The following is a 19868-nucleotide window of genomic DNA, read 5'->3' on the forward strand; positions in this document are numbered from 1 at the left end:
AAGCGGCGATGGTGCTCAGAGGCAGCAGAATGTTGGGCTTTTAATTGGCCTCAGCTTGCATCGCTCCGCACTCACAAGCCAATCAACTCGTTAATTGCAACGTGCTGCGGCAAGGGCCTTCTGTAGCTGGTTATGCAGTAGACGATTCATACATCACGGGTTGTGCTACATATACTTAGCCCCCCCTCCCATTGCCCTACCACTCCCGTTTCAGGTATTCATCGCCGCGTCCTGCGCCCCGTTCTCGTGTCCCGGTCCTGGGGACCAGTCGAATGCCATCGCCGTGCAGATGTCCGGGTGCTTTTGAATATTACTCTGATGTTAATTTGTGGCAGCCGTAACAAAGCCATATGCCCACCCGTAACACCCAGCTGTTCGGCCTTGTACAAACCCTATAACTCAAAAGGGGGGGTCGGTGATCTGAATGGATAAATCTGGGCCCTTGAGGGCCAACACAACGGGGGTTAAGGGTGAACAACACCCATGAGAGCGTTAAGAGGGGCCAGAGGGGTCCGGCAGATACCCGAAAGGGGACAGCCCCCTAGGGACGGCATTAGGAGATTGGCCCCGTGTGGTCCATCAGATGACAGATACAACGGAAAATCAGGGATTACGCTCCACCAATTACCCATAGTGTGGGTAATGTACTGTGGGACATTTGTTAATTCCAAACAGACTAGATGTGGGGTGAGGGAATGAGGGGTATTTTCAGGCCATTGGGTCTCATGGGATCAAACAGCAGTGAACCAAAATCTGCTGGATCAAGACTTAAATCAATTAATTACTGTTGGGAGGATCAGAGTGAATACAGTTCAGATCATGCAACACACCATCCGTTTAAACTTCTATCATCATTTCAAACCATATGCCCTAACTAAAACAAATGCTTCATATAATGGTCACTAAATGACTGCGTTTATACAGCGTTTTCTAACCAGTGACCACTGAAAGCGCTTTACAATATGGCCTAACATTCACCGAGTCATGCACTCATTCATACACCGACGGAGGTGTCAACCATTCAAGGCGACAGCCACCTCGTCGTTAGCAGTCAGAGTGAAGTGCCTTGCTCAGGGACACCTCGACACTCTAGTAGGAGCCGGGGATCGAACTAGCGACCTTCCGGTTGTTAGCCAACCCGCTCTACCTCCTGAGCTACATGCTGCCCCATAATCAACACACGTAGAAGACAAGGCCATTAGATCAAATGAACAAGGAGGAACACGTTTGTGGTAAACAACGACCACGGGCACTACCTCTTCTGTTCGGGTTTAATAAAGTGTACTTTCAAGCCAGATTCATCGTCTCCCTCAGGGGACTGGGCGGCCATTCGTCACGGGCCAAACCCACTCCATCCCCTCACAGTGAAGGCGCGGCGGTGACGGACGGTCGCCGTGACGACGGAACCAGAGACAAACTGTATGCAACGCGTGCCAATCAAAGCTGGATGCCAGCAGAAAGGAGGTGGAAGATGGCGCAGGCTTCGTCCCGCGCAAGACTGCTTTGGCTGCAAGTCATTGGGCAGTTCTCCAAAGATACAAAGTGGAATTTGTCTATCTATTCATGACAGGTTGTCATATTTTGAAGGAGATGAATAAAGGTGAAGGCATAATTAATCCATTTATTCACATGAAGTCATGCCTATAGTCATACATAAATGTCTTTTGGCGTTTTTATTGATAATAGAGAATACATGATAGGAACGCAGAATACATTAGCATTACAGCCACTTAAAAAGCAGTATATCATTCACCATAGCGTTTGTTAGAAACAAGATAAGACTGCTGAATGTGGTGGTGGGAATTATCCAGAATTATAATGGCACGAAATAGGCCACAGAAGCCCATGAGATATCTTTCAACCTGTGTGTGTGTGTGTGTGTGTGTGTGTGTGTGTGTGTGTGTGTGTGTGTGTGTGTGTGTGTGTGTGTGTGTGTGTGTGTGTGTGTGTGTGTGTGTGTGCTAAGGAGAGATATAAGATAGGGAGACAGTTGGGAAGGGTGTGCAGTGGTGGTAATAAATCAAATGTATGGAAGCTGTCTGCAGCATGTGCGTTGCTTTATGCTATCATGGAATGTGTTGTGTTATGTTGTTAGATGGGCTGTATGGTAAGAGGACTTGTGTTGATAGAATGGGTTGTGTTGGTTGTTTTATTGAACCACAATCAGATCCTACCACATCAAACATGAATCACCCTTTGTAATAAATCTTCATCAAGCAAACTGCTAGGATGTAAACTAAAGGACAGAAACCTCAAAATATTCATTAACATTCCACACACACACCAGAGTAAATTACCCCAAATTAATGAGCAGGAAATGATTCCCAAGAATGTTTTAGATATCTGAGACGGGGAAGGCTTGAACGCTCACAGGTGTTTAATTGTTCCATTCATTCCAAAACGTGTTACTCATGGCGGTAACCAGAGGAGGCTTAGGCTCAAGAAATAGCTGATATCTATCAACCTTTAATGACCCACAATTAATCCAACCACTTCAATATTTCAAGTGCAGCAATATCCATATTAATCCAATTATAAACTGTGTAGGAACCTGTGCAAGTACAGCTATTCATGAATAGCTATTAGATGAGATTCCGCGCCAACACAATGAGCCAACATAGGCTGGCTCACTGTCGGAGGAAGTCACTTCAAAAAGTCTTTCCAAGGCTAGGCTGATTAATCAGAACCCCTAGAAAACACTATATCTACAACAGGAGAAGTATAAACAATCTATTTCGCCAACACATTTCCTCCAAAGTGAATTGAGATACGAGTCATTGTGGAGCAGGTAGGAGTTTGCTGTTTTCTCGAAGATCCCTACAGATAGGCTGAAGTCATTCGGCGCTTCAAACCCAGAAGATGTCAGCTGGCAGTCAGACACCTCCAGCGATAGACTTGCCCAGTGGGCTCATTTAATACACGTTAAACAGACGATGGAGGACACAATGAGATGAACTACAGGGAAAGCGTTGATTTCAGTTCATTTACACCAATTACAATTTTGGCGAAGGCCAATGCCCACAGACAGCAGAAGAAGAGGGGCATTGGACTGCAAAGACATGGTCTCAGTGTGAGCCAGCTCTGTATCAAACAGCCGCCCAACAGGAGCATAGCAAGCGGGCGGGCGTGAATACAACTCCCAGGATATTAAACACTCTCACAAACACACTCACACACACACACACACACAGCATGAATAAACAACGCCGTTGCCTGCATGGACATGGCTTGCTCGCACCAAAGACAGAGGGAGAAGTTGATGGGATGTCCAGTGATGCCTGGCCGTCTGGCTGGTCAGCCCTGCTGGGGGTCGAAGAGAGAGGGGGGGAGAGGGGGGGAGAGGGGGAGAGAGGGGGTAGGGGGAGGTGGAGGGGGGTCGATGTGTCTGCTGGCTGGCTGGCCAGAGCTCTCCAGGGCAATGCACCGAGGGAGTGTGTGCTGACACCACCTGTCACATGGCTGGGAGGTGCATGGGTATGGGCACTAATGCCACAACACAAACCATAGAGGAAGAGGTTGTTGGGGTCTGTTCTTAAAGAGGGCAGGGAAACCACTCGGGTGCTGGATCAAATCTCAAATCAAAGGAACGGTCCTCAGTCGAACAATGATGGTAAAAGGTGTAAAAGGCAAAGATAAATATGCTTTGTTACAACAATATAAACAATGCTTTGTTGAATACGGGGAATGGGTTAACCTTACAATTGTTAGTGCTTGGCACTTGTTGCTATGAACATCCTTAGTGTATTGACAGCGATATATTGTTTCTCTTCTTCTGACAAATGTAAATCACTTGGGATAAAAGTGTCTGCTAAATGCCCTAAATGTAAATGTAAATGCAAATACAATGTTTTGTATCTACTGATGTACATGGTAACGTCCCAGAGAGACAGAAACAGGTACATTTTCTTTTGGTGTTTAGTTTTAAGTTTTTCGAGAAGAGTATTGCTTTGGAGGGAGACTATAATTGAAGGAAGTTATTTACTCTTCCACACAGGAAAGCTTTAATGTTAAAGTACACGTTCATTATTTGTAGTCAATACACAATCAGGGTTTAACTTGCAAGGTACGATGAGCCGAGGCACGGATGAGCCTCAATGTGCATTTGGTAAATAGCCAATATCCACTCGTACCCTCTTCGCATAAATCTTCACGGGGCTATGAAAACAAAAAATGCATTGCAAACAAGCATCGAGTTTAAATTAACCACATCCCATCTCTCCCCATCTCCCCTTATGACCCATCCAGCTCCACTGCAAGACCCCATGGCAAACACAGACATCAAACGAAAGTCGTTCCCCTGCGGAGGAACGCATTGCCGATTTCTGGTTTTAATCACACTTCTTTTTGACAAGCCTAAATAAATCCGAACCAGAATAAACATCTTTTAAACTAATTGCCGGGGCACGGAATCAGCCTCTGGAGTGGCGACGAGCAAACACAATCATCAACTCAAACAAGGAGAGGCGGCTGCATCCACTGCGTGGCCAGAGAGGTGTGTGAACACAAACTTCCTGATCAAAAAGTGGGCTGCGCATCAAGTCACCCGCAGAGAGACTTGGCAGGCCGCATGGCGGTTCCACTCGCGTGACTTTAATGGGTTATGGAGAACGCTGCTTTTATGTTCGATGGCTCAGCAGCCAGCCTGTATAACTCAGCTTCAGCCACAGGTATATTGCTCTGTCACAGCTGACTTTCAAAGGGCTTTAAAAGTCCCCGATAGCCGGGTAATTTGATGGGGAACCCCTGGCCGTGACCCGCCTGATTGGCAAGACAGCTTGTTTAAATGGATGTGGTTCTACATCTTCATTGTAAAGGGGGAGTCCACCAATTTAACACATCGAGGCTCCACGGGGCTTAATGTAATATTGTGCGACTTTCCAATATAATCTGTGTAAATATATTCATCATTAACAGATGCCAGCAATGACATTCACCATGACCTTGTTAATGACGGTTACTGTCACAATCATTACATCAATGTAGAATTATTATTTTTTTATATATTACTGTATACATTTTTCTGTTGGTGTATTTTCAGGCAGTGACATCCCAAGACTACACAAATTGATGGTCAACAGAAACTTAACAAACACTTCCAATCCCCTTTAAAAGACAGCATCCATCACACTACCATTAGAGCCAAGTGAGGTCCCCAGTTTTTAAAGCCATCTCGTTTTCAAGGCACAGATGCCCTGGCAGAAATTCCCCAGGAACAGTGCTAGCTGTGCGCTTGATTTTGTGCTAAGTGCATAACTTTGGTTACTTTTTGATTACCATAATGGTGCTCATTAAAGATCATTCGGCGCAGGCAATCAGTTTAAACCGAATTGTGCAAATTAAAGAATAAAATAGATAACTTTTTGGTGCAGGCCTCTGATTAGGCCTGGAGGCCCTTTTACGCTATTGCTTTTTGCCATTAGAGATAATACATTATAAAATAATATATGTACCCCTTCACCACCACCACCCTTACCCCTACCACCACCAGCACCAGCAATCACACACTTCTTAAAACATTACAAGCAATGGCGCAGTTAAGATTTACAATGGCTTCCGGGGAGGAAATGAAAAGCCATTATTTGCTTGTGATTTCATAGAGGACGATGATTTTTATTCCGCCCTTCATTTGGACCAATGGAATGGGGTGGGAGGAGCAGGTGGATACAGAGCTCCACCCACCCCACCAAAGTGCTCCCACCCATTACGCTCATTACAGCCCCAACACAAAGCACACCCGTCAATCCTCTGTGGGGCCCCTGCATGAAAAAGCTCAATTAGGTACAAATTGTCATTCTCCATAGGTTGGTGGATACCAGGATGCTGCCCCCCCTATCCTGATGAGATGCACCCTACGGGCGGTGACCTCGGAGGAGGGTCATCAATTAATCCCCGCGGTGGACCGACGGGAGAACTTACACTCAAGGTCAAGGCTGAAGGGCGTGGCCGCTTCGACGTCTTATTGTTCGCCTGTCCGTGTTTTAATCGGAGTCAGACTCAAAAGGTTCTCGTTATGAGATTCACGTTTCCTTTGCCGCCGCCCCCTCCATGCGTACATAAAGTGAGAGGGCATTACAACGTCCTTGGCCCAGAGTGCCAGTGTTAGCATGGCGCTATGTTGCTGTTTGCACAACAAAGACAGACACACTGTCGTCCAGAGAGACATATTGGGGGGGGGGGGGGGCAGTGAGTGTGATATAATACCAAAACAAAACACCTGGAAAACTGAACCTTTCTGATGAATTCATGCATTTGTGCTTTTTTCATTACCCACTTTGTCATCCAAGGACCTCGACAGTTTTGGATGAAAAAAGAAAATGTCTGCATAATATGCAAGACAAACATTTAAATGTAACCCCAGTATCTAATATCCATCTAAACGTACCACCCTGTACTTGTGATCAGTTCCTCCCCGTCTAAAACCAAAAACAAATTTCAAATCTGGTATACATGTAGATTATTTTACCAAGATTATTTTGTCAAATCTTTAATGTTGTTGTGACCCATCCCTCTACAACCTCCAAGTGTCCTCTGATGGCCAATCTACCTCCCCCGTCTGAACCGATGAGCAGCTTTGATGGGGCACCCCCTGCTGCTATGGTCAGGTACTGCTGTGAGACAGTGCTCAGTTCAGAGGAGGCTCTACCTGCTGTGGTCAATGTTAATACACCACCTGGACTGGGGGTACAGTAACAGCTCGTACTGCGGTCAATGCAAACAAACTAATCGCCTCTATCCATCTCCCCTTCTCCGTCCCTCTGTTTAAGTTGAACTATCTCTCTCCCCGTCTCCCTTTCTCTCCCTCCCTCCCTCCCTACCTCTCTCCATCCGTCTCTTTAAGTTGAACTCTCTCTCCCTCTTTCTCTCTCCCCCTCTCGCTCAGGTTTCTCCAGCGCTGCATCCATTACACTAACCTCTGAATGTACCTCACTACTAATTCTGCAAACGAGCAGAGGGAACAACGTATGCATCCATGCAAGGTACCATGAATGTCAATTAAACTGGTGTTAATGCGTTTGCGTACAGCCTCCTTTAAACAAAGCCAGGGCAGCAGTTTGAACAGTGCAGCGTTCCGCTCAGCATGGCTGCCATTGCTGATTTGTTTGGAGTTACGGCTTCGACTTCACTCCATTCCAGTCATTTGATTTACAAATCAATTAATTATCTGCATATGTTACAAGCCTAACCTCTCAACCATACTCTCATTAAGCGTAATGCATATTATGCATTTGACATTGCCAATACTGCACAAACCATATTTTTTATTGTGGGATTTATTACCCTCTCAACCCTTTTATTGTTGATTTGTACTTGAATTTACATTTTTCTAATTCTGATTCTCAATGTTACATAAGGAATAGCAGTAAGTAAAACAATAATTAATAAAACAATTATGAAATAATTTAGACAGCAGCCAAGGTCGAGAACATATCTCAACAAATAAAAACAGAATAAAATTTGTACTGAATATTTTGGGGTAAATGATGACCTTTGTAGCTCAGCACCACAAACTGATATTGGTAGAGTTGAACAAGTTGCAGAACATGTTTAAAAGTTTAAAGTTGAACGCGGAAAGTGAATGACTCAAGTACTCCATTGCGTATTTTGAGTTTATCTAAATGTCGGTCCGAAAATAATGTGCCTTTAAATGCCTTGCCTAGGTAATCTAAAAAGACCCCTAAAAAGAGAACAAAAACAATGAAATAACCTTTCATAATTCACCAACATATGCATGAAGTCAAACTAATCTACAGTGCAGCATGAGAAGAAAGGACACATACACTAACAGAACACATAGATTTAATCACTTTTTCTCTCACTTTGTCGGTCAAAAAGAGAAAAAATGGACTAGACACTGAAATGATGGTCATTTTACAAAAGGGGGTTAATCCAACTCCAAAGCCCCAGTCACATTGTTCTGGAGCCCTAATTGAAATTCTCTGTTTAATTGAGGTCAAGGCTTGTTCGCTTGTTTAATGCTGAAGCACACCCCAGGGAGTACCACTGTCCCCTATAAGTCACGCTGTCGGCAGAACTTAATGCGTACAGGAGAAGTTCTCTCAAGGCCAAGGCCAGCTACACATACGTCAGTTAAGATAAATCACTCAAAAACCTCCAGTGAAGGGGACGAGTCGGAGTGAAAAAAGGAAACTCAACAGAAATGTGGTACACTGATACTTGGCCTCAGGGGCATCGAAGGACTGGTTCCAATGTCAATGAAACAAGAATAGGGGATTTGGACATGAGGTCAAGTCTCTGTCAATTGATCCTTAATCTCTGAAAGCTTCCACCCACAAAAGGATGAGGACAGCAAGTCATGTTGCCGATGTGACATGAGACAATGATCCATTTGAAGCAAATAATAATTATTAAATCAAGATCAGATGTCAGAGTCCCTCTTCCTTTACCAATTGGAGAAAGGTTTGATTATGCAGATATTATTGCTGCTGAGTAAATGTGAACCCCTCCATTGTGGCATACGTTCTTCAGGTCTAGTTACTAGGGCTGTAACGATACGCGTATCAAACCGAAAATCGCGATACTCAAAGCCACGATCCTGTCTCGCGGTGTGAGAAGGCAGAAGCGCGATACGCTCTTTCTAACTCTGCGGTCAAATTGTCCGATTGAAATTTGCTAATAATTTGTCTAGATAATAGTCTGCTGACAGCGCCCCCTCCTATCGATGCCGTAAGTATGCGACTGCAATCCTCCGTGGCTACGGAGGATCGCATTTCTCCACAGCCGTCGAAGTGCTCATATGCGATATGAACGACATTTATCCAGAGGGGGCCTGTGTGATCCTGTCTCTAGTGTTTTGTGTGATTTGACTGGCAGTTTGTCTGCTTATAGGTCGGAATGAAGCGGCCACCGATTATTGACAGGATGGGTACTTTATTCTACCGGACTCGTTCGCTTCTTCACTAGACACACGCGCTACCGCTCGCTCTCCTCGCTCTTCCACTCACTCGCTGACGTCACTCACACACGCATACGCACATTGCCATTCTGGCACACACACATATGCTACTCGTAACGCCTCATTATTGCGACGTTCATGACATTCAGGTTTTTCTCCATCTATTGAAAGTTAGGCTATTAAACATGTTGCATTCTATACGGCCTGATTATGTCATTATTTAAGCTACATAGCCTAATAAGTAGTGCTAATAAGGATATTTGACTAAACCAACCAAACAGTTGAAAAAAGCATCCTCCCACACGTTATTTCTTTATTCATTTAGCTATACTTTAATAGTATTCTTTCTGTTCAAATCTGTTCAGTGTTCCAAATTATTTGTTATTAAATGTTACATTAAGTTAATTGGTATATAAGTGTTGTTTAAATAAAATGCTTTTTAAATTTCAAAAAAATCGTGGGATGTATCGAACCGTGGGTCAAAAATCGTGATACAAACCGAATCGTGAGTTTGTGTATCGTTACAGCCCTACTAGTTACGGTTTGTTTGTCTTGAGGTTATTTCTTTTGAGAGTCTAATCGAATCCATTGTATGGTGATTAGGGTTTTATGGCTGTAGATACCGGGCAGCAATACTGTCTCTTTCTATTAGAGACCACACAAATAAGCTGGGTAAACGATGGTTGGAAATATCCAGAGCTTTTGCGATTAGAAAAGCTTTCAAATATTACAATTAAAATTGAAATTTTGAATAATAAAAATGTAATTAAAAACATTGGCTTACTCTGCAGAATATATCTATTCCCATGACAATTGAGGATTAAACAAAACTTTTTTCACTGATTTGACCAAAAGTGATACTCTCACTGGTCCCTGACCTCAGGTTCCATCACGAACTAGTCATCAAAACGGAGGAAGATGTGCACTCAAATATAACCTGTGATCCATTCACCTACCGGCCGCCCAATCAATGCAGGCAACCGACAAACCACCCCTAACTGACCAAGACCCCGATACAGAAAAACTGCGAGCGTGGCAGCCAGGCCGAACGATGCAGAGGTGTGATACAGCCCCACTCGTGGCCGCAGAGAGCGCCAAGAGGCGTGACTGACCCCTAGTTTAGAAAGAGACGAGGCATTCAGGAGAGAGGGAAGCGGGACGGTCGAAGAGGAAAAAGCCATCAATGTGAACATCTCCGCCCTGAGCGATTGTGACATCTTCCCCATCTTGTTTTTATGGCTCCTTCTCCCGCATCTCTTTCACTTTCTGTTTCTCTCCCTCAGACACCCATCCACCCACACAGGGATTACAGCCCGTGCAGAGCTACACTTTAATCCTCCCCCTTCACTTCGTTTACGGAGCTCTACTGACGTTATGGTTAGAGTAAGGTCCTGTATCGCTCCCCTCTGCTTCCAGCGGGGACACAGCATGCTCCAGTCTCACTCCCATGCCTACACCCAGAGTGAGGCACCCCTCTACAAAAACAGACCGCACAGACACAGAACCAAATTCTTAACCTCTCAGCACATAACGTGCACACAGGAAAGATGGAGGCACTAGCGACACTGTAATGATTTAACTGATTGTTTTATCATAATAAGTGAATTCTTTGCAATACATTAATTTAGTTACAAGTCATTAACGAGTAAGGTCAGTTATCGGGATCAAGAAAAGCTACTACAGGTAGAATCCGGACATCAGGGTTCTGATCCAGAACCTTTTGCCTGGGCTTTGATCAGGCCAAATGCGGCCCCTCTTAATTTTTTTCTGGCCCGCAAGAGGTTCCACGCAAAAAATAAATAAAATAAAGGAGAAACATAGTTGAATGCAAATCAGGTTTCTGTGTGTAGCCGGTGATACTAGCCAGTATCAGTACCCCACAATCAGAAACTGGCATCTCTTATTCTGACAATTTTTGGCTCAACCGATACGTTTGAGTCTAGCTTTCCTCATATGAATGCCATCAGAACAAGGGCATGTTGCTCCATGACCTACGAGAAGCTGCATGAGTGTCTCAGGATGAGGCAAACAAGGCAGTGCAATCTTTCTCACTGACTCACTGGCTCAAAATGTCTCATATGTACAGTAGTTCTGTTTTGTGATGATTCAAACAACATTGTTTAATTCTAAATACGTGTCCAAAATATGTGAGAACAAAATCTTTTATAATGATACGATTAAAAGTGAAGAAGGAAGGAATGCGTCTGACAAGTTTATTCCATGTAGTAGTACTATATATATTAAGTTAACACTACTTTAAGTACGATTTATTTGTAGCTATTCATTCACGTAGTTTTACTCTGTGTGGCCCATGAACCCACAGTGGTTTTCCTTTTCGGCCCACTTGATAAGGACGTTGAATAGCCCTAACCCCTCGACTAAACCCCTACCACACAGAAGCTGTGTTAAAATGCTGGGTACACCTCTTTACTAGTAGACTACGAAACCATTTCAGCCTGCTCTGAGATATTAATTATTCCACAGTGCCAGAGCAAGGCTGGGAGAAAGTCACTCTTTGCCAAGACTGAAGCGCTTCATTCTGCTGATAAAAACGATACACTCACACCCTGTAAAAACAGGAAATACAGTAGGAGACAGACACACTGTGTAGCTCGATGGCAGCTGTGAGATATCTCCAAGATGGATGATGTCTGATGGCGTAGACGGGCGAAAACATCAATATTGAGCAAGCGAGAAGATAACCTTGCCTAATAGCCTGGCACGGCCCCAATACCGCAGACATAGTGCAATAGTGGAACAATGCAGGGCAATGCAGAGTTCCCTTCAAAGTCTCAGATACCGCACGCTCACTCTCTAAAGAGAACCGATGACGTCTGACTAAAAGGCCTGGCTTTGAAGTGTTTTTCCTTTTTCCATTCTCTTGAGCCTCTGGCCACAAGATGAATTAATTCAGTTGACAGCAGTAAGACCAAAATCCTTACTTTAACAGATTGTCCTTCTATTGGAAGCGGTCCAGTTGAAGGCCGACGCCGAGAGTTGTCTGCTAAGCACATCCCGTAAGAGGCAAGCGGAGTGCAAAACAAAGTACACCTTGTACTCAGGAGGTCTTTGGAAAAGAAACTCTAACCTCAACTACATCCGGGATGGTGCTGTAAACGGAGGGTGAACTCCATCAGCCCTGCTGCTGAACAGAAACTGAAAGGGGGTGACGTTAAATAGTTTGATGTTACGCTCAATATAAAGAAATGTTCAGAGCTCCATCAGAGATAAGTGAACGGATGGACGGACCATTTCAATATGCAGGCTAGACACAATATATCTCTGAGCAGATTACTGTCGGGCAGGGCCTTGGAGTATTCTGCGGACCGTCAGGTTAGCCCAATAGGAGATGGACTTAAATAGAAAACAGTTGGTTAAGTCAGCCGTCTCAGGCCGGTATTGATACCCCCGCTGTCCTGTCCAAGAGGGCTGATTCATTATAGTACTAAACAAGTACAATACAAGACCAAATAGATAGAGAATTGATGAAAACACGGCTGTTTAAGACACACACCATCCAAAAATACAGATACACCTCATCTCCCCCACAAAATAAATATGTTTACTTGAACAACAGCCAAGGCCAAAACCATAAACACGTATTGAACAGAGGGGGATTTAGTAAGCGGCCTCACCAAACCCTCGTAACTCTGTCCTGTGCGGGTTTTAATACGAGGGATACGTAGTTGTTGTCCCGAAATCACGATCATGAAGCACACCTCGTCCTCTGACCACCACCAAAACTGGGGTTTGGGGGGGGGGGGGGGGGGCTGTCTGGTGCCACAGTGGACGAGATGGAGGATGGCTGGAAGGGGTCCCTAAATTATTTAGGTTAATCAGAGGGTTCTTTGGAGGCCAGGTAGGCTGACCCGGCCTGGAACAAAACCCGGGGTTGACCCGGGAACATAATTGCGGAATGACAGTGGAGATGATACATGCCACATGCTAGCAAATACGAATGTCGATAAACAATGATTTATTTACCTACAGGAAAACAAAACCGTAGAAGAGGGAGTGTGTGGCAAGCGTATGTAAAAGAAAATGTGCAAAATATGTCAATATGGCACATATAATCTAAATAACATCCAACCAATCGACTGACAGGAAGGCCACAACATCAGTGAGGATCAGCCAATGACATTAAGCGGGCGATTTTAATGAATATGGGCCTTTATCAATGCCAAGAATGCACAGAACCGACTTGTGTTCTTGGGGAGAACATACTTGCTACTCCTACTTGGAAGTACGACCTTGCAAGGTCACGAGCACGTAGGACGCCGTTGACAGTTTGAGACGATCGATTTTTGCTGGCATTGCACAATATCCCCAGGGCTTTATCACCTATAACAATTGAAGCTCATCTGATTACTCCTCAACCGTACACTAAAAAGTTTATGTCTATTCACAATAAAAAAATAACGACAGTCCCCTTTCGTACGGCTTCTGTTGTTTAATTTATTACATTGGTTATACAGTTGTTGACGTGCTTTTCCTCTGTCGTCTGCCCCGTTAGCCCCAGAGGTCTGAGAGTTACTAGCACCTCGCTAGCCCACACCACGAGGTGCTTACGGAGCATTTCAGCTCCAATACTTTTAATTGTTCTTTGTGAAATGCTAACTTGTGCATTGGGACAATACTAAGTCCGCAAAACATGACGGTTCACAAGGACACAAGAACACAAAAGTACAGAGAAGAACGCAGATTGAGAAATGCCCTATATATCATTCCTGTCAGATGAGGAAATGTGTTAGTAACATTCCTACTATTTATTTAAACTTTTCACAGAGCAGGTCCAACATGACAACGTCGTTAAGTACACACAGGTTTAGAAATTAATCATTATTCAGCACCAAATGCGCAACCCATCGACTTGTTAGTCCAGAACCACTGGAATCCATGACACATTTACCGCATGCGTAAACATGCATGAAAAACGCATGTGAACGTAAACATAACCTCATAGGCTCATATATTGAGTAGAAAATAAAAGGGGAAAAAGGAAAAAACTAAAATCGATAAAGGGGAAGATTTTCCATTTATACAACAGAAGAAAAAAAAAGAATGATGAGCCCAATCAATCAATGTCACTGTAAACACACACACACACACACACACACACACACACACACACACACACACACACACACACACACACACACACACACACACACACACACACACACACACACACACACACACACACACACACACACGTCCCTTGTCTGCCATAGATTGAATAGAGGCATAGGAAAGGTGGGAAAGAGAAAAGTTGGATTGAGAAAGAGCGAGGTAGAGGGATAGGTGGATAGAGCAAAAGAAGAATGGACAGAAAAAGGAGGAGGGAAAGTGCTATAGATGGACAGCAGATAATAGGGCTAGAAGAGAAGGCTGATACAGAGAATAGAGGGCTGGAGAACGAGTGGAACAGAGTGATAACGGGGTGGATGAAGAGAGGCAGAGTGGGATCTAGGAGGGTGGAGATACAGAGGGACAGAGTTAAAGGAGGGATGGAGGCATGTAATAAGAGGGGCCAAAACTCACCAAGAAAACCCTGTAGGCGTCGTTCCTGGTGACGGGGCCCCAGCAGAGGTCAGTGTCGTTGTACTTCACAGTGCCGGCACTGCACGAGTGGTTTCCACTGCAGAGAACAAACACACAGCTCTTTAGAGGACTTATGGGGAAATGGTGGCCCTTTCATGTCCACATGACCCCTAATTTTTTCTTTTACTTGTTGACCCATGCTATACCTCTCAATATGCATGGAATAACATCATAAATATAACATAGGTTATGGCTGGGGTGATAACTTGGATATATAAGGAATACTTTATTGCCAGTATTCGTGAATAGATACAGAACCGAGATGAACAAGAAAAAACAAATCAAATCATTGTGTTTATATTGTGTAAATATTTCGGTGTGGAACTCCACACAGTGCCACTGAAACTAGCGTCTTTCCCCTGCTACTTCTGTGGGTCGTTGTTTTCTAACTCCTAGGGCCACGTCCGTCTTTATGAAATCCTTTATTGGCGCCTCGTCCACTTCCAATAAGTGGAAATGGAAGGCAGTCTGGGAGTGCTTGGGCCTGAAACCAAGCCTCCACCGGTCAAACACATTATTGCTCTTCCTTCTCCAGAGGGGAGGGTGGGGGTGAGGTTTAGGGACTCACTGACTGCCACACCCAATGTGTCAAGTCTGCGTACTGCACATGCAAATACGCTTTGTGTAAGTGTATTGTATTTTCTAGAGATCGACGCGTGTGCGACGCGTGCGTTCGTTTAGACACACTTGCTCGATAGCGATATTTCGTCTAGTGGCTAGGATGTTATCACCCCTTCAAAGTGATGGGTTCAACTCCCTCCATCTGCAGCCTGACCTTAGGCACCCTTGAGCAAGATGCCTAACCCCGGCCATTTTGCCTTAATCAAAAATCACTGCGAGTCTATTAGTAACAGTAAATGGTAGTAAAAAATCCAAGTAAATGTAAATGGTTAAAGTAATACATTTACACAGCGTTTTTCTAACCAGTGGTCACTCAAAGCGGCCTAACATTCACCCGTTCATGCACACATTCACATTCACACACCTACGACGGCGTCGACCCCGCAAGGCGACAGCCAGCTCGCCAGTAGCAGTCGGGGTGAGGCGTCTTGCTCAGGGACACCTCAACACTAAGCTAGGAGGAGCCTGGGGATTGACTAGCAACCTTCCGGTAACCAGCCATCCCGCTCTACCTTCCTTAGCCACGTGCCGCCCTAACGTAACGTGTGTCTTGCCTTCACACACATGCATATAGATTGTATAGTCCTGTCTATAATAGTATTGGTTCATACAGCAGCCAATCAAAGGGGTGGGTATATCACAATACATAATGACGACAGAGTGCTGGGTCTTACCAGGCGACCTCCATGAGGGAGATGGGCACTGCGGCAGCGTAGATGGCCAGGTCTCCGTACAGGTAGACGATGATGCAGATGTAGAACATGTTCACGCCCACTGGAAGGAGGAGAGGCGACAAAAGGGTCAGGAGAGCAGGGCCAGAACCAATAACATCCAGATACATTGACATTTAGCAGACGCCTTTATCCAAAGGGACCTACGATTCATACACATTCTCACACCTACGGCGGAGTCATGCATGGTGACAGCCGGCTCGTCAAGAGGAGTTAGGGTATCCAACTAGCAACCTGCCGGTTACAAATCAACCGCTCTACCTCCAGAGCTAAGACGATCCCAGATACAATGCCAATCAACAGTTAAACGTACTATGTGTAAGAACATGATATTCCTTCTCATTACTGGCCCCTTTGGCGGCTAATGGTGTACGAATTTAAGCCGGCTCAAACTCGTGCATTCAGTGCTGGGGTTCAAGCTCCATGGGTTGAGACAATAACGATCAAGTCTTTGTTAGATATTATCATAAATACCGGGCTTAGGCATCACTTCCTTCCTCCTTCCTTGCAAAACCGCCCAAGTTTTAATATAATAGGAATCATCCCTCAGACTGTTCTACCCTCTACTTCTCATTCTTTATGTGAAATTACAACATTTCCATTAGGTATGCAAATTATGGAGTAATTCATTAATCGATAGTTGTTACATCTTATCGATCGATGATCGATTAATTGATAAGCGGCAATTCTTCTGAGAAGCTGAATTTCCTTCTGAATCTGACACATTTAGGTGGTAATACAACAAAGTCGTTTAGTTGTTGTACTTAAAAATACTTCCACATACTGTGCATTTGGCGTCTTTGTCGTCATTAACCAACTTAAAGTGGCTCCATACTGCACTCCGTTTTGCCCTCTTCATCGTGTCAGTGTCCCGCTTTTCGTTTGTCTTGTCCTGCTTCGCTTGTGTTCCGGTGGTCCGCTTCGTGGCGCCACCTCATCCAGTGAGACCTCCCGTCGTCAAGGCGGTCGAGGCCACACCACAACCAATCTCGAATACGACCTCAGATCAGACGAGACAACCCGCTGAACTTAAGCATATCAGTAAGCGGAGGAAAATAAACTAACCAGGATTCCCCTAGTAGCGGCGAGCGAAGAGGGAAAAGCCCAGCGCCGAATCCCCGCCCGCCCAGTCGGGCGCGGGACATGTGGCGTACGGAAGATTGTTTTCCCGGTGTCGGCGTGGGGGCCCGAGTCCTTCGGATTGAGGCTCAACCCATGGACGGTGTGAGGCCGGTAGCGGCCCCCGTCGCTCCGGGGCGCAGTCTTCCCGGAGTCGGGTTGCTTGGGAATGCAGCCCAAAGTGGGTGGTAAACTCCATCTAAGGCTGGCATGAGACCGATAGTCGACAAGTACCGTAAGGGAAAGTTGAAAAGAACTTTGAAGAGAGAGGGCGTGAAACCACTCCGCTTGTGTTCCCGCGTGTGCGTCAAGTACGTCTGGCGTCAAGCGCGCCCTCACGTGGACGGGTGGGGAATTACGGGTTAAAAACACGATTAATTGCAAGTATTTTATTTTAATCGAGTAATCTCTTATCGACAATTAAATCGATAATCGATTAATTGTTTGCATCCCTAATTTCCATATATATCCAATTCAAAGCGTTTTATGAATGTAAAATTCCCTTTTAAGGCATCCTTAAAAAACAGAAAACGACGTTGAGTCTTTCTAACGCCGCCTATCTAAAGACTGTGTACTTTGGGTTGTAATCCATCATGGCCCACCGGAGCCAGCCAACGAGATCACGCGTCGTGACACCCCCCGAAACCATCGGGCCTGGTTTAGCGGCCGGCTGCCAAGCGGCAGATTGTGATGGATCAAGGAGTGTCAGGTCCATGTCAGGGAGTGATAAAGCCTCCCGCCGGACCGGTCTTACAGCCCTGTCACATCACCACAGGCACGACAAGAAACACTCATTAATGGATTCATTACGCGTGTGTGTGCGCGTGCGCTACTCCCTACACATCGCGTAGAGACGTGCGTCTATTAGCACTTTCAATTCTTTACAGCGAAGTAGATATGCCCCTTTGAGGTAAACACTAACCATGTTTGCGCGCACACACACACACACACACACACACACACACACACACACACACACACACACACACACACACACACACACACACACACACACACACACACACACACACACACACACACACACACACACACACACGGCTGGGGGAGAGTGAGCGGGCCAAGGGAAGCCATTCATTAACACTGAGGAAATTAAGAGGAGAGCCAATTAGAAAGGAGTTTTCATAACGAGACGTTATGTGGAGCAAACTGATTGCTCCGCCGTTACTCGTCCGTGGGAAGCTAATCACAGTTACGTGAGCACAGTTAAACCCAGCTTGACACACAGCAGTAAATATCTGCTATGGCATTAGAATATATTAAGACAACTCAGGAAGAACGGACTGCAAAAAAGGCACAATAATAAAGAGCTCGACTCATTTGAAACTCATATTTGCGGTTGGTTAGTTTCACATTTCCAGTCTGTTCAGGGCATCCCTCGGGGACTCAAACATGTCTCCATGCTGCAGCCTGTAGCACGGGTCCATTAGCTCCACTGGGGGAGATAAGGGAAGACTGTGTGCCCCCCCCCCCCCCTCTCGCCCCCACCCTGATGGTCTCAGAAAGCGATCGCAGGACCAGGATGCCGCTTGTGCAGCAGGGTCTGTCAGCCGCCCTAACTAATACCCCTCCATTACCTGAGAACACAGCAGCCACCCCCCCCCCCCCCCCCAAACAAATGATGGCTGCTCGCCGCGGCGGGGAGGTCTGAGGCCAGGTGGCGCTTAGTCCACGGCCCGATCCATCACAGGGCCCGCCCCCGGACTGACCCACCTGACCAATAGGAGAGCCACCTGTGTGGCCGGGGAGTTGAGAATAGATGGTCAATGGGTGGGGGGTATAATGTGGTGGTCTGGCCATCGGTCAGATTGAAAAATGAATCATAACCTGGAGCAAAGGCAAGATGTAGTCTGTTAATGGTAGATTTCCCCCAAAAACACTCGTAGAAGCCCTTTTAGTAAAAAAAAGGGCGTAGGGTTGAAGAGGTTAAAATAAGTGTCACCAAAATATTTTCTGAACATATGGTGGCCCAGATGAAGGAGAGAATGGAAGTCGAGGACGGGCTCAAGATTGTAAGCACTGCAGGTATAACATTTGACAGTTGAGACACTATTGGATTAATTATTCATCCTAGAAGACAATTTGGAACAAGCCCTAGTTAAGAGTTTACATGACAAGCCCGGTTCAGCTGAGGTGCTCCGTCACGGCCTCAAAGTTCTCAGCAGACCCACGCGGTAGGTCTTCTGTTCAATAGGGGCCAGAACCATTACCTCAATCTCATCTAACAGCGAACCACAAGGGAACTCTTGGTATAGTCTTTGTACAAATTGTAGGATTCCCTGTGTCAACTTTTCGTTAAATTGCATTCAACAAAAAAAGCATGGGAATAAACATAATATACAACAAACATCCCATTGAGAGCAGCAAACCTTGAAAGCCAATCCTCTCAGTTTTAACCAAGAATCAGAAATCCAATAAGCAATACTCCACTCACTGTTTACATGACAACTCTGATATCGATCGGAACCACAGGCAAACTGAAATCGAGTGTGTCCGCCTCATACGTGGAAATTACCAGAAAGAGATTGCAGCAGTTTCCTTATTAGCGACCACCTGAAACTGGCTATCAGTAGCATGGCCTTTCACAAACCCACTACCAGACTCTACGGTATGTGACAGTTATCTAACATTTCTTCAAGCAGAAGGAATGGCATTTAGGGGAAAGTCATTCTGAGGCGGTAAAGATGAATGGAACAGGAGGTGCGCTGATTAGAACAAAGCTCTGAACTGCAGGGGGGGGGGACGTGTTGGGTGGGGTATCAGGTGGGGGAGTGGGGGGGGGGGTGGTTGGAGGGCTGCTGCTGGACGAATTAGCATTCAGAGCCCACATCCTCCGGGCCGCCAAGGGTAGAACCGTGTGTGTG

General features: G+C 45.4%; 1 protein-coding gene across 2 annotated transcripts in view; it reads right to left on the reverse strand.

The window, feature by feature from the left end:
- Window positions 1-19868, reverse strand: part of tmem104 (transmembrane protein 104) — a 51855-nt gene that overhangs the window by 22754 nt on the left and 9233 nt on the right. For both annotated transcript variants that reach the window (XM_030378801.1, XM_030378803.1), the window contains exons 7-8: window positions 15811-15910; window positions 14456-14552 (exon numbers count right to left, since the gene is read on the reverse strand). In XM_030378801.1, coding sequence (XP_030234661.1) covers window positions 14456-14552; window positions 15811-15910 — 197 coding nt within the window. The remainder of the gene's footprint in view (window positions 1-14455; window positions 14553-15810; window positions 15911-19868) is intronic.

The sequence above is a fragment of the Gadus morhua genome, chromosome 2 (genome assembly GCF_902167405.1).
Source record: "Gadus morhua chromosome 2, gadMor3.0, whole genome shotgun sequence".
Classification (NCBI taxonomy): domain Eukaryota; kingdom Metazoa; phylum Chordata; class Actinopteri; order Gadiformes; family Gadidae; genus Gadus; species Gadus morhua.